General features: G+C 35.2%; 1 protein-coding gene across 4 annotated transcripts in view; it reads left to right on the forward strand.

The window, feature by feature from the left end:
• Nucleotides 1-20,912, forward strand: part of LOC148653797 (glutamate receptor 3) — a 137,468-nt gene that overhangs the window by 98,955 nt on the left and 17,601 nt on the right. For all 4 annotated transcript variants that reach the window (XR_015924842.1, XM_088596731.1, XM_088596729.1 and 1 more), the window contains exons 9-12: nt 484-591; nt 2,677-2,883; nt 7,729-8,102; nt 11,919-12,117. Coding sequence is in view for 3 of the 4 variants with exons in the window: in XM_088596731.1 (XP_088452857.1) it covers nt 484-591; nt 2,677-2,883; nt 7,729-8,102; nt 11,919-12,117 (888 nt within the window). In the remaining variant the exon portion in view is untranslated. The remainder of the gene's footprint in view (nt 1-483; nt 592-2,676; nt 2,884-7,728; nt 8,103-11,918; nt 12,118-20,912) is intronic.

Here is a 20,912-nt window from a genome sequence, read left to right on the forward strand (position 1 = left end):
AGGAGATTTGTAGGATATAAATGAAAGGGCCCTTAGCTTTCCTTCATCCTTCTACAAAGGTCGTTACCACAAATGAGTAAGTTTCAGTCAAGCTCTCATTTTCAAGCTTTGAGATTTAAGAAGTGATCAGGTTTTTCACTATAGCAAAACCAGGAAACATTCCACACTACATGGGCCCCTTCTAAAAGGGATTTTAGAAGCTGAAAGAATAGCACAGTAATAGCTCACTACACTGAGTTTCAGTGCTTTGTTCCAGTACTGGGTCAGCTGAGGTCAGGCACCAACCGTTCACTGTGCTTTATTCCTGGTGTGTCTTGCGGGCACAGTTTTAACATTAAGCACTGAACGAGTCAAGACAATTTAAAATGTGTGTGGTGGTGAATGCAATAACAAAAAAAATGTGAGCACATCCTCATTTTTTAATGTCCCCTTTTTTCTGAGGTCCATAACGACAATAAATAATAATGTTTGTGTTGCTTTCAGATCGGGTACTGGAACGAATATGAAAGATTTGTATATATTATGGATCAGCAGGTCACCAACGACACATCTTCTGTGGAAAACCGAACAATTGTGGTCACTACTATCATGGTACACTTTCCATGCTGTTTAAATGTTTCACTAATTCTGCCACTCAAGGTCAAGGTGTTGATTCTATGATTCGATACATTCTGTCCTGGGAGGGTAGAACTTGTTGATTTCTTGCTTTCCACCCACTCATTACATGTTCAAACAGTCGAGTAAAGAGTGTTTCAACTGTATCCGTGTGGGTGTCAAAGCATTTTGATTCTCCATACCAGTGGCCTGTTGTAGCAGTGACATCACAATAACGGCTTTGGTAATGGTAATAGTCACGGTAATGTTTCATTCATTTAATATACTGTAGTTAGTTTTAAGCAAAAGCTTAGGAGGAAGGCAAAATCCCAAATCTCACCCACTTTCCGCTTAAATATTATGCTTCTTTCTTACGCGCTTGCATTTTTAGTTTTTGCATCCCGCCCTCTACCCCTTTTGATCCTCCTAGCATATCCTTGGCTCCTCCTTCATTAAAGGAGTGCCTCTGACAGCCCCATTCTTACGCACGAGTTGTTATTCTCCTCAGCCAAGTGAGTTACACACCAATGAAGCTCACTTTTCGAATCATGCCTCTTCTTTACCTTAATTAGGGTTTGACCAAACTACTGAGACATAAATTGCGTAAGTAGCTCATCATCAAGTAAATGGTCAGTGACAAATGGGATAGAATTCCTAGGCAAACCAGCAAAATGGCAATGGTTTCTGGCTCTGCACTGTACTGGTAATGCAAAATAATCATTTCTTGAGTGAAGACATAAACAACTTCAGTCTCTGCTCCTTGGTTTTTATTTCTTCGCTCAAATCTATTTTGCATTGTGTTCTGGGAGTTCTGCTTTGAATTAGGGGTTCTTTTCCTGAATTTCCATGCTGACTTAGATTTCCAGTTATATGCTAAAAGTTAACTTTAAGTTATTCTGGTAGCATTCTATTTAAAGTGTGTTAACTGTGCTTTCACTGTATTTTGGATATTACGTTTCCATCCTTATCATGTCTTTTTTGCATGTTTTTTTTACATTGAAGCCAATAATTGGACAAAACGTGTCTAATCTGATTATAATGGAATATTTTCTCTTTTTAAATTGTATCTACACCAAAGTACTGTCTTTATGGACTGACTTAACCATGTCTTTCTTTATAAGAAGGACTTACAAAGATTTAAGACACTAATAGAAATCTAAATACAGTACTTTATAAACAGTTCCAGGAGGTGTTGGTTCCAAAAGCAAATAAATTCACTGGATATTGAGATATGCTTTTGTTGTTCTGTATTATTGTATTTCTTTAAATTCTTAAAATCATATGGTCATAAAGACCATATTTTACTAGTGTGTACTAGTGTCAATACCTTGGCCATATCAAGGGAAAGTACTTTTGATTTTATGTAGAGGAGAAAGGGCACATTGAGCACAGAAAAATGTTAAAACCATTGCTAACCCCCAATGACATCCTAACTATTCTCTGCTCCAATTGGAGAATGTATTCTTCTCTATGAGCATTTTTTAATGATATGCAAATGCTGCAGTGTGTCTTTGAAGTAAGAAGGCACATACTATTTTCCTTGTGTATTTTAAAAATGTAAGATATTACTTTTTGAATTATAACTATGGAGATAAGTTATTGTAGTTGGAACAATGCACAATGTTCATGCACATTGATGCAATGTGCTGCACTTTGTTACTACTGATACTTCTCATCCCTCGTCAGTCACTGCGATTTACTTTATGAATGTAGAAATATCCGGTCAATATCCCTTGAATCTATACAGAACAAATGCAAATGACCACATTTTGTCCATATCAGAAAGTTAAACAAATTAGAATTCGAAGACTTGTGAAGCACAACCTCATGCCCCTTTCCAGCTATCCAGTCTTAACATTTCACTTTACTTTTCTTTTAAAAAATGGGGGCTTCCTGCATTTGTTTCTGAATCAGCTTTGAAACCCGCTTAATAAAGCTCCTGTTTGTGGGGTTGTACATCACCCAAGTATGTCATCCAAGCATGAAAGCATGTGATGAATTATGGACTGTTACAATACATGGGAGAAATGTCTGATATGTAATGAATGTGTAACTATAAATTAGCATATGTTTAATTAACAGGAAGCTCCATATGTGATGTATAAGAAAAACAGTGATCATCTGGAAGGAAATGAAAAATATGAAGGCTACTGTGTCGATTTAGCTTCCGAAATTGCAAAACATGTCGGGATAAAATACAAATTGTCTATTGTAACGGATGGAAAGTATGGTGCACGGGACCCAGAAACTAAGACGTGGAATGGGATGGTGGGTGAACTGGTATACGGGGTAAGTAGTAGGACTGCTCATTTTATAATCAATCCTCAGATTCTGTATTTCTGTTCAACACCTGAATCATGTCAAAATGTACAAGATGTGTCTCAGTGAAGTAAATACTATGATGCCATGATTTAAATCTTCATCTATGAACTCTTGGTGATAGTTAGATAAAGGATTCTCCTTGCAAAACTGTAGATTGTTACCATCTGAGACACCAAGAATGGGAGTTGTGAATTGCACCAGAACCAACATTTGGGAAATGTGGACTATGAAACAACATATACAGTACATTTTTAGTATAAACCTTTTTTTTATTTTATTTGCTTGTTACAGTCATTTGCCTATTTTTTTTTGTTTAAAGAATGGTTGGTTTCTTTCGCTCTGCTATAAGTTCAGCTTTCCTAAATACAGTAGGCTCTGGTTTAGTGTGGTATTATGAAATCCCACTTTTGAAAAGTTAATATATTTTTATAGATCTTTTTTTCTATCCAGTTATTTTAGATAACCTTGGAATATTTCAAGAGTATTCAGCTCCTAACTCTGAATTATCATATTTTCCTTTAGATCTCCTGATTTCAGATTTCTAACAATAGAGAAGCAATCACATAGTGGTTTACTTTATACATGGTGGAAACATATAAAGTTTAGGGAACCATATCTGTTCAATTTTCCGGCCATCAGTGAAAACGATTGTCTGCTTAGATGCACTAAGGGGAGAACATTATTCTTGAAAATGAAAAATTATACTCTCAAAAACAATGGACAAAAAAGCAATACCCTCATTAGCCTGTTACATGAGAAGTCAAAACTCCTTTGAAACACCACATCTGTGCAACAAAAGATCAGCTGAATGTTTGATTCTAATGGCTTCTGACCTTTTGACAGACTTATAAATTAAACTATGTTTGGTTGTTTTTTAAAGGTTATGTACATTTGTGCCCTTTATTACATTATTAAAGTCAATATTTATTGACTGCATTACAACACCTCATTAGAATAGACCAGCAAAACATTTAGTGTTTACAGTATAAAATCTAGTTTATGGATGCTGTGTGTGTCAAGCACCCCCAATATTTTGATCATATTACAGTTAAATCAGGAGTGAATATACTGTATGGCTTACTTTGTACATGCTGTGGAGGTTACTATAGGATTGCACAGTGCTAAATAATTATTATGTATTGTCCTGTACTCCATTGGCATGCTATCTGAATGTTAATTAAGATTCAGCTGACATGATTTAACTACTGTAAATCATAAGCAACCAATATTTGATCTGAAAAGTATCTGTGCAGCATAGCTGATGCCATCAAATACAGTATTTCAGAAATAAATTATTTTTTACTACGGAATACCAGGCCTACAATAACAAATACAAACCCCAATATTTGCACTTTAATATTTGACTTCTGATAGTAAAAGAAAATCATCTTCCAAAGAGCTTTATGTATGTCAAATTATATAAATATAACTTATTTCACAAATTAAAAAAATAGCAAAAAGTAAGTTCATTTTGCATTGGATATTAACTTATGAAGTTAGAAATTAAAAATATAATAATTAATATAATATAATAATTAAATAATAATTAAATTAAAATAAAGTCGGGAACAATCTCTATATTTCAGTCAATATCAGTTCAGCTTTCTAATTCAAAACAAAACTCTATATAACTATAGTGAAGATTATTTTTGTAACACATACAGAGTTCTTTTAGTGATGTACTGTTTGGAAGTTTCTTCTATGCCTACAAATATTGCAGGTAAGAACATGGTGTAATTAAATGTTATTGTAATTAACAAATTGGTTTATAACTCGAGCATTCATCACATAGGAACTACAGTAACTAGTTTTTTCATAATGTTATCAACATGACCTGTAATGATCAGCATCATATACTGTACTGTACTGTAGAAACTACAACAGATGAAGAGCAGACGTCTTAGTGATTCATGGATTTCACCTAGCTTGTTCATAATGCAATTAATAGCACACAAAGTTATTATTCTTTTAAGAATTGAGAGATCTTTAAAATATATTCTGGCAACAAGTCATCACTTAAAAAAATAGTACATGGAACTTTAACTTTGGCATTAACTTTAGCTTTGCAGGTAACAGGAGTCTAAATGTAACCTGATGAATACACCTGTTGGATACAGTATACTATATGTCTCCGTAAATTGTTTATAGTTTACTGTTTAAAATTATGTTTTTCTGGTGCTGGAACGAATAGACCAAGAGAATATAATCATCTGTAAGAATTCATGTCAGCTGTGTAAGCTTTGAAACTTTGCAGAGTTTTACACTGCAAATCATTTAGACCATTAATTAGCTTTCCATGTATGACACATGCATTATATGTACAGTACATGATATACAATGTGCATGAACATTTTTTCTGTACAGTTTGTTGCGCTGAAGCTTGGAGTAATGACACTTTGTAGCAGCAATTAATATTTGTTAAATAAAACAACCTACTGAATAAATTCAAAGCAGAAAAACAGAAAAGTAAACAGATATTTAATATGAGAAAAATGGAAATGTCATGATTACATAAATATTCAAACCCTTTGCTGAGGCACATCTAATTGAATGAGCTCTGAGTGTAATTAGTAGTGGTTCCTATGATTTCAGAATAAAAAAACACCTTTTTCTTGGTTCCTTGGTCATATAGTGAAAAGGCTCAATCAGGAAGACTTGGGAACTTTCAAAGCAAGTCAGGGATAATGTCAATGAAAAGCACAAATCATAAGTGTAGAAAAAAATCACAGTCACTGAAGATCCCTGTCAATTCCACAGTCAATTCAAACACATAGACACTGTCTAGATTAGGCAAATTGAGCAGTTGGGCAAGGAGGAAAATGGTGAGGGATGCCACTGTGAGGCCAACAAACAACTTTGAAACACGGCTTTCAATGGCTCAATGGTTCAGTGGCTGAGATGGAGAAAATATCTCTGGGTCAACAATCTCCTAGTCACTTTACAAAGCTAGACTGTATGGCAGAGTGGCAACATTTTCCTCGAGCTGGAACTTAAAAGACCAAGAGAATATAAGGTGTGATAACATGATCATCTGTATGTATATATAATTCATATCAGATGTGTAAGCTTTGAGACTTTTAGAGAGTTTTACTCCGCAAATTACAGGCTTCTTAAAGGGATTGGCTACACAAGGTTGATTTAAAAAAAACTGTTAACATGTGGCAGGAGGTTTTGTGTTCAGACAAAATTGGAACTTGGTGGTGTAATCGTAAAACGTTACAAATGGCTCTAAACCCACACAGCACAGCACCGAGTCAATGCCATCTTTACAGTCAAGCATGGTGGTGGCAGCTTCATGCTATGGGAATGCTTCCTCAGCAAGGACTAGAAAACTAATTAGAATTGAAGGAAAAATGGACAGAGCTGAGTACAGGCAAATGCTAGATGAAAACCTGTTTCTGTCTCCTAAAGACTGAAAAATGAGATGAAAATTCACTTTTTAGCAAAATTGAAAAGGTAAATGTCTTTCTTAAGAGGTTGAGTGGCTCGGTCAGTCTTGATTTGAAACCTATTGAGAAACGCAAGCAACATGAAGGAGCTTGAGCAAATCTGCGAAAATGAATGGGCAACATTGCATCAAGCCAGACATGTTTAAAAATGTGTCTATATCATTTAATAATTTCCAAAAGATGGGAGACCACAGGAGGGCTGTGAATACTTTTGCAAGGCAGTGTATGCTAGATGTGTGTTTTATACATCGAGATGCAGCTCTATAGTGATATGGACATTTTAAACCTGGGGTGCTTAATTCACCCTGTATAGATTTGTCCTTTTGCAAAGTCATTCTGGCTAAAGGTAAATAGTTATGTGCCATTTTATACTTATAAATGTATTGGTTTCATGCTCTTAACTTCATCTTTAGTAAAATGACTTGCCTAACATCTTAAAATGTATCTATGTTTTCAGTACTGTGATTGAGGTAGACATCTGGAGATTAAGGGTTTTATGGTATTAATGCACTTAAGGTTTTGATTTTATCTGACTTCTTGCATTTTAGAACCTGCAGGTTTGATCACTGCTTGGCTAGGTACACCTACCAAAGGGGTTTTATTAGTCTACAAAAATAAACATTTTGAATGCACCAACCAAATCTCATTATCAGGTCTTCCTTTTTAAAACTTGGTTCTGTCTTGCAATTAATAAGTATACCATTTGTGACATAATGTATAAGTCATAAATGTCTTGTAAGCGACAGGCTTCTTAAAGGCATTGGCTAACCAAGGTTGGATTTAAAAAAAAAAAACTGTAGATCATGTCACATCCACATTGACATAAAAAACCTAGTACTGTACTTGCACTTTTTGTAAATAATGACATACAGTATGACGAGAATGAGATACTGATTTCTGGTGAATGGACTTTTTTGTACAGGAGGAAAGGGTAAAAATGCAACAGACTTTGTTTTGCTTGTTGTTTTGTTTTTTTGCTCCATCTAATAGCTTCACAAGAGTGCAATCTAATCCAATCGGGCAATATTTAAAGTACTCAAGCTATTCACGTGGCTACTTTAAAGGAGATGACCAGATTAGTTCAGATGAGCATGATAATAAGTAACAATATACAGTACAGCTCTCTGGGGGAAAGGAAGAGCTAATGCTTGAGAATTCTGTAATTCATATGATTACCAATTTAAGATTTAAGAAATAAAAAAAGCAAAGCAATAATGTAGGGTTATGAATATTCTAAACACAATTTAAAATCACTTTTGGGCACTGTATCAGCCTCTAACTAATGTCTCGGAAATATATTGTTACTGTCAAAAGTTATTAACAACTGAAGACTAATGCATACTGTACGTGTTCCCATTTCCAGAGAGCAGATATAGCCGTTGCACCTCTTACTATAACACTGGTACGAGAAGAAGTGATTGACTTTTCTAAACCCTTTATGAGCTTGGGAATCTCCATTATGATAAAGAAGCCTCAAAAGTCCAAACCTGGAGTGTTCTCCTTCCTGGACCCTTTGGCCTATGAAATTTGGATGTGTATAGTGTTTGCCTATATTGGAGTCAGTGTGGTCCTCTTCCTGGTCAGCCGATTCAGTCCCTACGAGTGGCATTTGGATGACAGTGATGAAGCAAGAGACCCCCAGACCCCTCCGGACCCTCCAAACGACTTTGGAATTTTTAATAGTCTCTGGTTCTCCCTGGGAGCCTTTATGCAGCAAGGATGCGATATTTCACCAAGGTTGGTTCTTCATTAACATCCATCACCTTTTTGCATTTTATGGTCATAAAAGCTGATGCCATGGTGCATATATGTTATTTTTTTCCTACTCCATTTTCTTTTAATTTGCTTCTTCCCCAACCCCCATTTATTAAAATTCATCATCTAGGCTCCATGCTTGCAGTCATGCATTGCAATCCACAAATAACTTATATACACCATGCCGGAGACTGTAAAATGCATAGGGTCAATTTCTGTTTCTCTTTCTACGACACTTGGAGGGCTACCGTGTTTTTGCTGCATATCCCATTTTACGGTCATCAGCTTGGTGCATATAATGTATTTAAGGTGGAGGACTAAAAAGTTGAATACCCTCCCCCATCTTAGCATCAGCACTCTGATGAAGCGCCTTCAAGCACATTGCCACATCAGGATGGCTTTTTTTCACTCATTCTGAGCTCTGTCATGTCTTTTGTTTTCTTCTTTTCCAACATTCAGTGCATCATTTAATTTTAAGCTGTTATTTATTTACTGTTATTATTTTTCATGCTGCATCCCTTTTCACTGTACCTCACAGGAAGTGTCATTGTTCAATCTGTTATTACTTTCTGAAGTCGGGTGTTACTTAATTAGGGCCCCTTTGAACAACATCTTGTCATCCATCACTGTTTGCAGTACCGTATGTATCTGTTTCTCCTGCAAGGAGACAACTGTTCTATGGGTTATTGAAATGCCTCAAGATTAATTAAATACGGCTTATCTTTGAGATGTCTTGATGAGAAAAGTTCTATATAAAACCATCATCATTATTGTTATTTCAGTTGTTATGAACTAAATAGTTATTCATGCTCTGGATGAGATATATCAGTATGCTCAAGAAGCAGTAGCATAGCATAACTACTTTTAGAATGACATACTGTAGATAAGTGGTTGGTCTGATAGTGGTATACTGACTTGCATCGACCACAAAAATGTGGGATTCTAAATTAACTATTTAGAAGTCATAAATGTTAATTTAGCAGAGCATAAATACAGATAGGGAAAGGAAGAATGTTCGTATGAATGCCACATTAAAAATCTGAGAATTTAAAACCACAATAAGACTTCAATTACTGTTGAATCTATCTAATTAATGTTTAAGTCCCATAGTTCCCTTTGAATAATACTATACATTATTTGATTTATTTGCAAAAAAGATTGGGTTTAATACTCCCTGTGTTAATCCTTATGTCCATTGCCAGCTACAAAATCTACTGCAGCAGGCAGAGCTTTCACTGTGCCTTCAAACATGTGGAACAAAGGGATAAGCTGTCACAGAATAGATGCTGTAGGATGCATTTCGATTTTCATGGACAATTAAGAATCCCATTTCTGTGAAAGCCTACAGTATGTCAGCTCCTAACATGCCATGTAACAGACTTCTAAAGCCTGCCTAGGTAGGACTACTGCAGCAAAATAGCTGTCTGCAAGCCGAAAACAAAACAGGAATTTATACTGTATTTGGCATCTGTTACATTTAAAGATTTCCATGTATGTTTAGTTCCAAACATACACTTTTGGTTGTTTTATGGCATTGGGTTATGATTAAGTTAGGTGACAGGGATTGTGTTTAGCTTTTGAACTGGCACGCTTTTGAAGCAATGCCAAATGGCACTCAGTAGCTCTTGTACAGCATGTGCATTTGTCTCTTCCACCAGTAATCAGCTGATGGTGGACAATATTTAAAAAATAATAATATTTTAAACCATGTACTATATTTGTTTGATGGCAGATCAATCTGAGAATAAAAAAATGAAACCACTTATCCTACAGTAAGTCTTATTCTATTTGAAATTGCTCCCAAAGACCAAAGCACATCGACTACACAAAGGCTATATTAAAAGGGATGATTCAGAAATGAATCTCATTCAGAGAACCCTTTAAGAGTATTTCTACAACTAGTCACCTCACACAACACAGCTAAAAAGTAAATGTTTCTGCAGTTGTAATGAAGTTTATCCAATCTGCTTGGAGGCAATTTTACTTGGAAAATTTCACTGTAATGTTTATGCAGAAGACTACAGATTTTCAGAAGATGTAAAATTTGATGTAAAAAGAAGAAACATCAGAAGATGTTTTGAGATACAGTTGAATACAGCTTAAGTCAAGTCAGACAACACTACAAAGAATAGTACACCACTTTTAACTGAAGGCTTCTATCATTATAGGTCAATAACCATTAATTATGTCTTATTTATTGTTTGGTACAGTAAAGGTAATTCTTAAATCAATATGTTCAGTTTTGGATATTTTATGGACAGCAGAAATCATTACAAGTTAATGCTTCCCTATAGTTGTCAGGAGTATAAAAGCTAAATGGTATTTGAGCACCCAGATTGCTTTCACAATGACAAAGTAATCATATGCCTTTTAAATGCATTATTATCTCTGTGTTTGATTTGTTACTCATTCTTTTTCATTTCCTTCAAACCCACGGTTACGTCTTGCTTTCCTCCAAACATGTCATCAAAAGGTACTGTTTTTTTTTTTGCATTCATATGTAATTTTATTTGGTTAACATTGGTCACATTTTCCTTAGAAACATTTATGAACTCTATGATGTCGCACTGTTGCCTTTTCCCCTCAATTATGTGTAAGGTGGCTTAGGTCAGAATTACACAATCTAGAGAAATGCTTTTGGATAGCCTTAGCTGTAACGTTTGACTATTCTAGAAGCTAAATTAAACATTTATAATGTATGAATGGTGGGTTAAAAAACAAAAATGAAGATCAATTTACCAATTTTGTGGTGATCATAGTATTCAAAGAATTCTGTTTTAATGCTAGGGCTTCAGTTTTGTTTCCCATCATTGCTTTGTTTCTACTTTAGTGGCCAAGATATTTCAATTAATATTTACCCTCCATGTTTTTATGTAATTAAACTTAAGATGTTACTTTGATGAGTTCAGTTCGCTGTGATGTGCTGTGAGTTTCATTAAAAAACTTGCAATAACACTCCGCTTCAGTATAGTGAATTCTCAAGCAAGAATTTTTCTGTAAGTATTGTTATTATGCACTCACTGAAACTTAAAAGCAGTACTCCATTAGGGGAATCTACTGTATGCCCTTGAGATTTGGATCCTACGTATTTGAAAAGCCAATGAAATTGACTGCTTAGCCTTCCAAAAGTACTCTGAAATAATCATGAATGAAATCAAATCAAATTATAATGTTAACTCTTACATTTTCCATAACACTTTTTGACGTCACAAAACAGAGATGTGTGTTGTTTTGTAGATGCTGATGTTACACACAAAACAGACTCCTTCACAAAAGAAACTTTTAATACATTTATCTTGGAATACATATTTCCTTTAACTTTCTGGTCATTAAATACTTTTATTTTACTTGCTTTCTATATCATTTTATGTCATTGAAATCACCTAAGTAATGATCTTTTGCTTTAACAGTATATCCATTACTTCAGATAATGTATTACGGAAAGAAAACCTCTTCTTAAATGAACCGATTAAACTTGATAAAAAATGCAGATTGTTGTCCCATCATTCAGAATAATAAACCAGAAGGCATTACTGGCGTGTTGTGGGAATGTTGCCTATGTGTTGAAAAGGCGTTCAAACAAGTCAACAAGCTGACAACAGTTGCCTTCTATTTGCTGCTTTCAACAAATATTGCAGTCTTGATTTTAATAAAAGTGAACAGAATCTTAATAGCTCCTTTAAAGTTCAAGTAATACAAAAAAAAACATTATTTTGAACAACCTTTTTTTGGTGTAACATTCTCTACCACCCAAGCTGAATGTACTAATGTATTTCTGTCCTTTCTGTGGTATTTTAGGTCCTTATCTGGGAGGATTGTTGGAGGTGTGTGGTGGTTTTTTACACTGATCATTATTTCATCTTACACTGCCAACCTTGCTGCTTTCCTTACTGTGGAGAGGATGGTCTCTCCAATTGAAAGCGCAGAAGATCTCGCCAAACAAACTGAAATAGCATATGGCACCTTGGACTCAGGTTCAACCAAAGAATTCTTTAGAGTAAGTGAATTTGATTATTTTACCCATTCATGGTTAATGAATTTCCCCTACCAGAATGTGCTTCTTGTTTTGACCAACACATACAGTATAAAATAGGATTAAGTGAACAGAGTGTGGAGAATTTTAATAAAAACAGCATGAATGAAGCTTTATATACTTATTATATGATAACTAAGGTCTTATGGCTGACACCTGTCTGTAAAAGTTATGCACAGCACGTGAGTTGTATAAAGAAATAACTGTGAAAAATGTCTGTGATATGCAATGGATAAACATCAAGAAATCTTATCAAAATAATAAAGCTGGTCAAATTTCACTAATCACTGTCCTGCTAAGGCTGACATACAAAGTCAGGTGTATAGCACCAGAAGTTAATTGTAGTTGGGGTGAATTACCAGAGTTGAAATGAAGTACCTAAAAGAGAGAGAAAAAAAAGAATTTAAATAATAAAATGCAGTTTTGACAAATATTGCAATTAAACGTAAGTATATAATGAGTCATGAATTCATCTGAAATACAGTAGCTGAATGAGACAACAGGGTATATGCTGCCATGTCAGTATAAGAGATGTCAAAAATATGGTACAGGATTCTTAATCATTCAAAAAATGATGAAGAATGAATAAATGACATTCTATTTCCAAGATTTCTTATTGAGTAAACCTGATGAGGCTACCCTTTTAAAAGTGCTACAGTAAGTAACAACATTTTTTTTATTTGTTACAAAAAGCTAAAAGCCAATGTGTGCTTCTGCTTTTCTTTCTGCTGGACTTCATAAATCAATGAATGATTTGTTTGGCATGCAGACATTTACAGAGCTATGTTGTAGACCAGTCAAAAGTATTGTAAGGGAGATAATTGAAAGGTGGTTAGGGATCTGTAGATTTAAAATATACTACATAATGAGTGTCCTAGTTACATCCTCAGTCTTCAGATTGGAAATGGTATGTGTGAGCTATGATTCCAAGGGACTTTTAATTAAAAATTACGGATGACTGAAGAAGAAAAAAAAACACTGATTGATAGGAGTTCAAGTTATATTTTAAATTCATTCTCCACAAAAGACATTTTAGTTTAATTAGACCCATATGGTAGAAAGCATGTGGAAATATCAAAGCAAGCCTTTTTAATCAACATCCTTTGGTATGAAATAATAAGCTGTACATTTAAGGATTCTCTTCCTAATTATTCTGTGCTGTCCTCTTACAATGGGAGGAAAGTATGTCTGTTTAAACTCTTATTAGTTGTCATTGATGTAGAAAGTGGAGAGTTTAAGATTTTTTTCCATTAAAAATCTTCACCAAGAAGCACCATTAATATACTACTAACTTTGGTCTTCAAATAATTTTAATAAAATATCATAAGACAAAAACAGAATACATTCAGAACTATTTTGTTGACTGCATGCAATAGATAGTATGCATGCAACAGTAACCTTGGCAGACAAAATTTGCAGAATGATAACCTTCATATAGAACAAATATACTATGTTGGTATATTATAGAATATGCTAAGAATTATTTTGGACCTAATACTATTTATATGTAATTGAACATATTTTATATTTTAGAATAAAGGAGCAAATCTGAAATATGACTGTTATCTGAGGAGCTTTATTAAATAGTCAAAATGATCATTTAGAGTAGCGGATTTAAAGAGATCTTTGATAGTTCATCTGATTGAATCCTTTTTATGGTGAAATTATAGGTTTCTATAATTGCTAGTTCTGCAGTCAGAAAGAAGTATGCATACAAATGCATACATATGCAGTCAAAGTTAATAAGTGGGGCTGTAATAAGAAGATAATTCTGGTCCTTTACCTGTAGTGTGCATATGATATGCGTCCAGCAGAATGCAGATGTCATGTCTTTAATGAGTTTGAGTGAGCCCGCTATTTTAGAACTTAGGATACTGAGTTCAGGGTAAGCAGGGAAAATCAATCCTGCTTTTGTGTTTGAACAAAAAACTCTTTCTTTAGAACATTGTCAGGGGCTAGCATCTGTCAGATTCATATTAAATATAAACCATTTTGCCTACTGCTTCATTTAGAATTTTACTGATCATGCAGAGGACATTCATTCTAATTTAACTCTAATACTTTATACTGTATAAGAAAATTGCATGCTATTAATGTAGTACTATGATGGAAGATGTCTATTTGGAAATTCCAAAAAGTCTTTTGAAATACAAAGATATGAGAAGTGAGAGTTCCAAAATAAAGAATGCATGAAAAATATTTTATTTCAATCTTGCTGCATTGTAGTTTTCTGATTAACAATTGAAAATAGAATCTGAAGTTGGATACTTTTAAATTTATCATGATCATGGGATCAAGTAAACCATATAAAAATGTGTTATATAAGTGAGTGATTTAACATTGTCATATAACATTGTATATAAATTCTATTCACGCGATATAGAAAATTCTTACCAACTATATAATTTGGTTATAAAGTAATGACATAAGCAGCCTGGAAACAGTGAGACGCACGAATCAGGCAAAATATTATATGTTTATATAATGGCTTTAAGATATAAATTCCTTAACATTCAAACATCAGTCATGCCGTAGTGAGTAATCTGTCAATGGCAGTTTTTTAACCTGTGTCAGAATTTGTTCAGAAGGGTCAATGCACTGGCATTTAAAGCACTGCCTCTGACATTTACAGGATTCTCCTGTGACATTCTTGTACAAAGGCAATTTTATTGTGTAAATGGCTTCTTCGTGCCAACCTCCGCCACAAACTGCATGGTCAAGTTCCTTGGACTTTATCCCAAGGAAATCTATCTTGGGATTTGTTCCAGGCATCATCTAAAAGGATACTCATTGAAAAATTAGCACTATAACACTAACATTGTTGGTTTCTCACCAACACACTAAAAAACATTTAGTTTGTTCCTCCTTTTTAGCATTTATAATTCAATTACAGTTTACAATTCACAACTGTCTGTTTAGCCCTATATTCTTCATGAACTCCTTTTATGCTGTCCAAAAAAATCAATTTGTTGTCATGATGGCTTTTTCATATAAAGCTTGGATTGTTATAGTTTAAGTCATTTGGAGATGAATCTGGCACTGACAACCCTAATCTTGCAGGTACCTGTTTAGCCAACAATTCACGAAAAAATAGCCAGTTCAGCTTCATAAGTATGATTAATTAACCATCAGGATTCACACTGGACACCTAAAGGTTTTAGAGTACCCTTTAGAGCTCTCAGATAGTTCACAAACCAATGCAGTTTGAGACTCAAACAATAAGTTAAAACTAGTTTTATAAATTCTAAGTGTGGTATTGAACAAAACTCTTACAGTATATGTTATGAGCTACAGTACTTAAATACATTCTTTTATCTAAGGTGAAACTGATTTGTTTATTGGAATCATAGTGGATGACATATTTAACAATTTGACACTTTAGGTTTCTGAAAAAAAAATCATATTCTGAAAAAGCACCCAGATTTGAATGTAGCAGTCATTATTCCTCAGAGATAATGAAATAAAAAAGTATTTTGAGAATCATTGCTTCTTTTTGTCTTTCCTAGAAGTATACAGTATCCCCAGTAGATGTTATTTTCTTGCTTCTTCTTATAGAGTTGTGATGTTTGGAGTCACCACTAAACCAGGACAAAATGACTAATAATAGATTATGGAAACCATTCCCCAAACTGACACAGCTTACGATAGTTATATAACAAAAAAAAACATCAAAGCAATTGTTCTTTTTGTTGAGAATCTGAACAATAAAACTTACAAAGAAACATCTCACAGACCTAAGTAGTACCCTGACAGGGGCACTATATCTTTAAAATTGATGGCAATGACAAATTTGTCAGAAACAAAGCCTGTGTAACAAGTGGTTAATCATACAGGCTAACATTTTTGTAAAAGCAGTAATAGAACTAAGAAATGGAGTAAGCCTCACTTTTGGTTTATCACCTATTTGGTTCTGAGATTTGAAGCCATGTGTGTCTCTGGCTAGATCTGGGCAGCAAAAAGTGCATCAAATTTTAGCAGGTATAATATACTGTAGTTTTAATATGCATAAATAATGGGGAAAAGCACAAAGAAACACTCCAAACTGGGGTGAGCATTTTAGTTAGCACGATTAGCACAATTCTATTTGTTGAATTTTGTTATATTACTGATTAAGTTTGGATTTTCATGCTTAACCCCATTTACTGCAGTAATGTTGCCTTAAAATATCAAATAACATTGGGGATTACATTAGTGAGCTCTGTGTATTTTTCAGACAAGATTTATGTAAATCCCACATGAAGGTAAATCAATTTAGTAAGTCTTTGACCAAAGTGACTTTTTTAAAATGTAAATCCAGTATTAATAAACTGAAAAGTGGCTTGCAAACATCCTAATTTGTTCAAGACAGTCACCTTTTCATAAAGCCAAGACAAATGACCTTTGCAGCTCTTCTGCAGAGCTTATGCAAATTCAGTAAAGCTGCGAGGCTGCATTGATGTTCCTTATATTTTGTTTTTACACATTACAAAAACTGTAAATTGCTTTTTTAATTTCTGAGACCGGGTTTTAAATCAGCTATTATGTGCAGAGAAATGGTGAATACATTTTGTGTTCACTAACAACTGACTTTATAAACAAACCTACAATTCTTTCAAAGCAACTCGGTAGTCAAATACCCAGTATTATGCTTTGCTTTGAAGTCCCAGTCTTTCAGAATAAACCTCCTATGTGTTCTGGTAGAAAGGGAAATAATTTTGCTGCTCAGTAAGGGAAGCCTTGACAAGATCCTTGCTTTACTTGATTAGCTAAAATGTGGTAGCATGCTTGTGACCCTGAAAACAATTCTAAGTAGGTGGAGGGTAACCTTGAACGAACTGAGATGATTGTAGGGGCTGGGTTTAATGGAATTTTGCATGTAGTTTATAAATTAGAATACAATACATGCTTCTGTCACTAATAAAACATATCCAGTGGTCTGTATAGCTTACTGGCAAGTATTTGGACTGGGAATACCTATAGTTTTCTTTAGGAAAAAATAAATGCACTAAAGAATTTTAAAGCACTCATAAAAATTGAAAATCATATGCATACTATATTTGTACTCTATGTTGTTTTGGGGCAGCAAACTAAATGTGTTGTGGTTTGTAGTGGTTAATGAAACAAAAGTGCAACAGCTTTGTTGATACCAGTTATCATCCCTGACTGTTATGGCCTGTATTCAAGCAGCAGTGAAAAAGCCTGACTAAATCCAAATCAATAAAGATTAGCCTTGCATTAAGGATGAAGAAAGCTGTTTACGTTGACTTTGAGATGCTTTAATTATTTGCCCTTCTCAGCAAAGTTTAACTGACAGGCTGTGTGGCAGATGAAAATGTGCTCTGGTTACAGAATCCCTGTTAACATTTTTAGTACAGCTTTAAAAATATATTAGCTTGGTGTTGGATTTGATATCCCTCGCTGAGCAAACAGCAACATTTCATTAGATTGGGTTTTTGTTTTTTATTCATCTTTCATTTCAAGGATCTTTGACACGCAGAGAAGCTAAAGTCTTCATTTCAGGAATGACAGGAACTGGAGGCTAGATGGTTACAGGCCAGTGTTCTGACCTGAGTTATATTTTAGAAAAGGCAATACAGATATTTTAAGATTGTTGGACTGTTTTCACACACATGATCCTGACCTCAGTTTCAAGCAGATTTTTATCCTGAGGACAGCATCAAGTTCTGTCACATTATTTAAAATGCATCTGTCATAAACCTCAGTGCTTGCATGAAGTTTATTCAGCCTTTAATGCAAATTAAGCACATTTGAAGGCCTAGATGATAAAAAATTGTACGACAGTACATGTTCCCTTTCTACTTTGTTCCCCTAATAATAGTTTTACTATGAACAATACTTAAATTCTTAATTAGCCCTAAATGCTTGTTTCAAAAAGAAGAGACTATGGGTTAACTACTGGTACAGGCGAACAAAAGATTTTCCCAAGTTTTTTGCTGTTTACTGTATATTATATGTAATTAAATTGCAAGCTGAGTAATAGGATATTTGCAATTGTTGTAAGGGAACATTATGTGTATTTTATACAATTTGGGGTGAGGAGGGAGATGCCTATTTATAATAATGTGTAAACAATTTCAATAGTCCAGATTAAGTGTATTCTGAAAATCACATCTGTTCTTAATATTTTGGGTAAAAAGGTGTGTTGTAAGTTGATCAACCTGTTGTCAGAGTGCAGCAGTACACTTTATTCTTTGAAGCAGAAATTTAAAGTATTGTAGCATTCCCCCATGTGAACAAAAAGGATCTTCTTTTAGCACTGTGCAGCCTGTTAGCCACAGTGGCTTCAGCTTATAGTGGTCTTTTTGTGGCATCTTGTCCAATTTCTTCTACATCAACAAAAATGGACTCACTCTCAGCAGGCCCACTTTTCAGTTCTTTCTAAGCAGGTCTCTTGCTGTTGGTCCCTCGGCTGTATGTCTCAGTGGCTCCGACCTTCAGCTTTGGTGTCAGCTCTCCATCTGGAGCTCCTTCACAGAACTCCTTGGTGTGTAGTTCTCACCCTGTTGCCGGGTATCACACACACATGCTAACCAGGAGTCATCGTTTGAATTGTGAGGAGCGCAGCTCTCAGGTATCAGGAGCACAGAGAATGATAGCTGCCTCCTCTTGAATGGCAATTAAGCTGGGTGCCTCTCACATTTTACCCCAAGAATGGGTCCTGGCCCAGTTTAACCCTCTCCAAGAGAGGGTTTCTTGACAGTAAGTCAGTGTTTGCATTCTGCTCTTTTTATTGTTCTGTGCTATGCTAGGGACTGAAATGCCTTCAGGAAGTAATGCCAGGACCAGCATACAGTATCTTTAACCTGTTGGATACAGTATCTTTTCACCTCAACGTACCAGGTGAAATGGGCAAGCCAACAAATAATAACAGAAGGCCTCTGTTGCTAATTAAATCACTAGGCACTCTCTTCTCTCCTGTTGGTTTTCTGGCATGTAGGACAGGTACCATTTCTTCTCATTTAGCCTACAGTAGTTCCAGGCTATTAAAGCCTGGCTCAATTTCATCTAGTGCCTTGTTTCTCCATGAAACTTTAGTACTGAATGGGCTGCAGACACAATTTACCTTAAATTTAGCAATCATAAATTCCTGGGAATTAACTACTTCTCAGCCAGTATTGAGATCTAACCTAAAGAGCATGTTGTTTTTTATGTGGAATTGTGAGTGGCTCTAATTGCTCAGTGGGCCAATTGTATTTCCATCTACCATTACCACCTTCTCATACAACCTGCTCTGAGTGTCATCTCTGAGTTGTGCCAAGGCAAAGCCAGTTTCAGACTAAAATGAGAATTCAGTTACTGGGATGGTTGGTTTCCTTATCTCCTGATGTTTCAGTAACACCCTTCAAGAAGACCTAGTGCTAGCCCATGAGTCTTCATCTCAGTAATAAACAGACACCAGCTGACGCATTGTCTTGTTTCCTAGTCACAAAGAGACCAAGCCAACTGGTCTTACTCACAGTGGGTGGAACAGTCTGTTCATTCTTTATTTCTGTGTCACTGTCTTGCTATCAGCCCCTTGACCTTCTCTATTAATGTCTTGGACCTGCAGCTTAGTAGTTAGCTCTCCCTCTGGGACTCCTCTGCAGAGCTTCTTGGTGTGTAGTCTTCACCGTTTTGCTGGCTACCACACACCATCTAACTGGGAGCATTCATTTCAATCACAGCTGTCAGTTATGGAGAGGAGGAGCTGCCTCCTCCCAGTCAGTGAACAAGTTGACTTCCTGTTACAAGATATCTTTTATTTTGTTGTAGAGGTTAGATTTCTCAATCAGCAAATATTTGTCACCATTAGACAGTTCACTTCTAATTGTGTTAATTTAGTGGCTCACTTATCAACATTAGATTATCTATCATTTTAAAAAATAATGCTAAAGAAAGCAGTGGTGCATATTGACAACAGAAGTATAAACATATGAAGCAATATGCTGTGTCTCTGCTTAGATATGTTGTATTTTCTATTAATTATATCAATGTTTGATGCTTCCACTTAATGTTGATATCTTTGTGGAGATCTCCATTCAAGTGCAAGCTTTTTGGCAGATATAGGATAAGATCTTTATTAGCCATATACAATTTCTTGTATTAGCAATGTGTCTTTTCACAAACCCAGCTTGCTCTCCATAAGACACACAGACAGGGAGAGAAGCGTGGGGACGGAGTGCAGGGTCAGCCATTTATATGGCGCCCCTGGAGCAGTTGGGGTTAAGGGTCTTGCTCAGGGGCCCAACGGAGTAGGATTCCTCTGCCGGCCACAGGATTCAAACTGGCAACCTTCCAGCCACACACACAGATCCTTAGCCACAGAGCCACCTCACCGCCCGTATGTTCCCCATCCTCACATTTTCGGCCTCTAACCATTAGTTAAACAGGGGCCCTGGGTGTTCCCACAATCTGATACCTGAGCATTTGCCATTATGTCAATCTGAGAGGTTCACAGCTGATGTCAGATGTCAAGACTTGTCCTTCTCCCCAACTATCAATGTATGTGCACTTATGCTCCCCATTTTTCCTAATCCTAGGAGCTTTCCCTGTTGGGAGAACCCATATATATAAACATTTTAGCTTTTTATAGTATAATGAATAATGTTATTATAAAAGATCAAGGACTTTTTTTTATAGGGTTGAACGTGGGAGTAAAATGCATGATAAAATAAAGCTTATTAGTGTTCAATTCTTGATGCTTTTTATGTTCTCTGATATTATGCTTTGTACATTGGGATAAAACCTTAAAAACAGTTACTAATTGAAGTTTAAAATAT

The sequence above is a fragment of the Lepisosteus platostomus genome, chromosome 10, assembly GCF_059453375.1.
Source record: "Lepisosteus platostomus isolate fLepPlt1 chromosome 10, fLepPlt1.hap1, whole genome shotgun sequence".
NCBI lineage: Eukaryota > Metazoa > Chordata > Actinopteri > Semionotiformes > Lepisosteidae > Lepisosteus > Lepisosteus platostomus.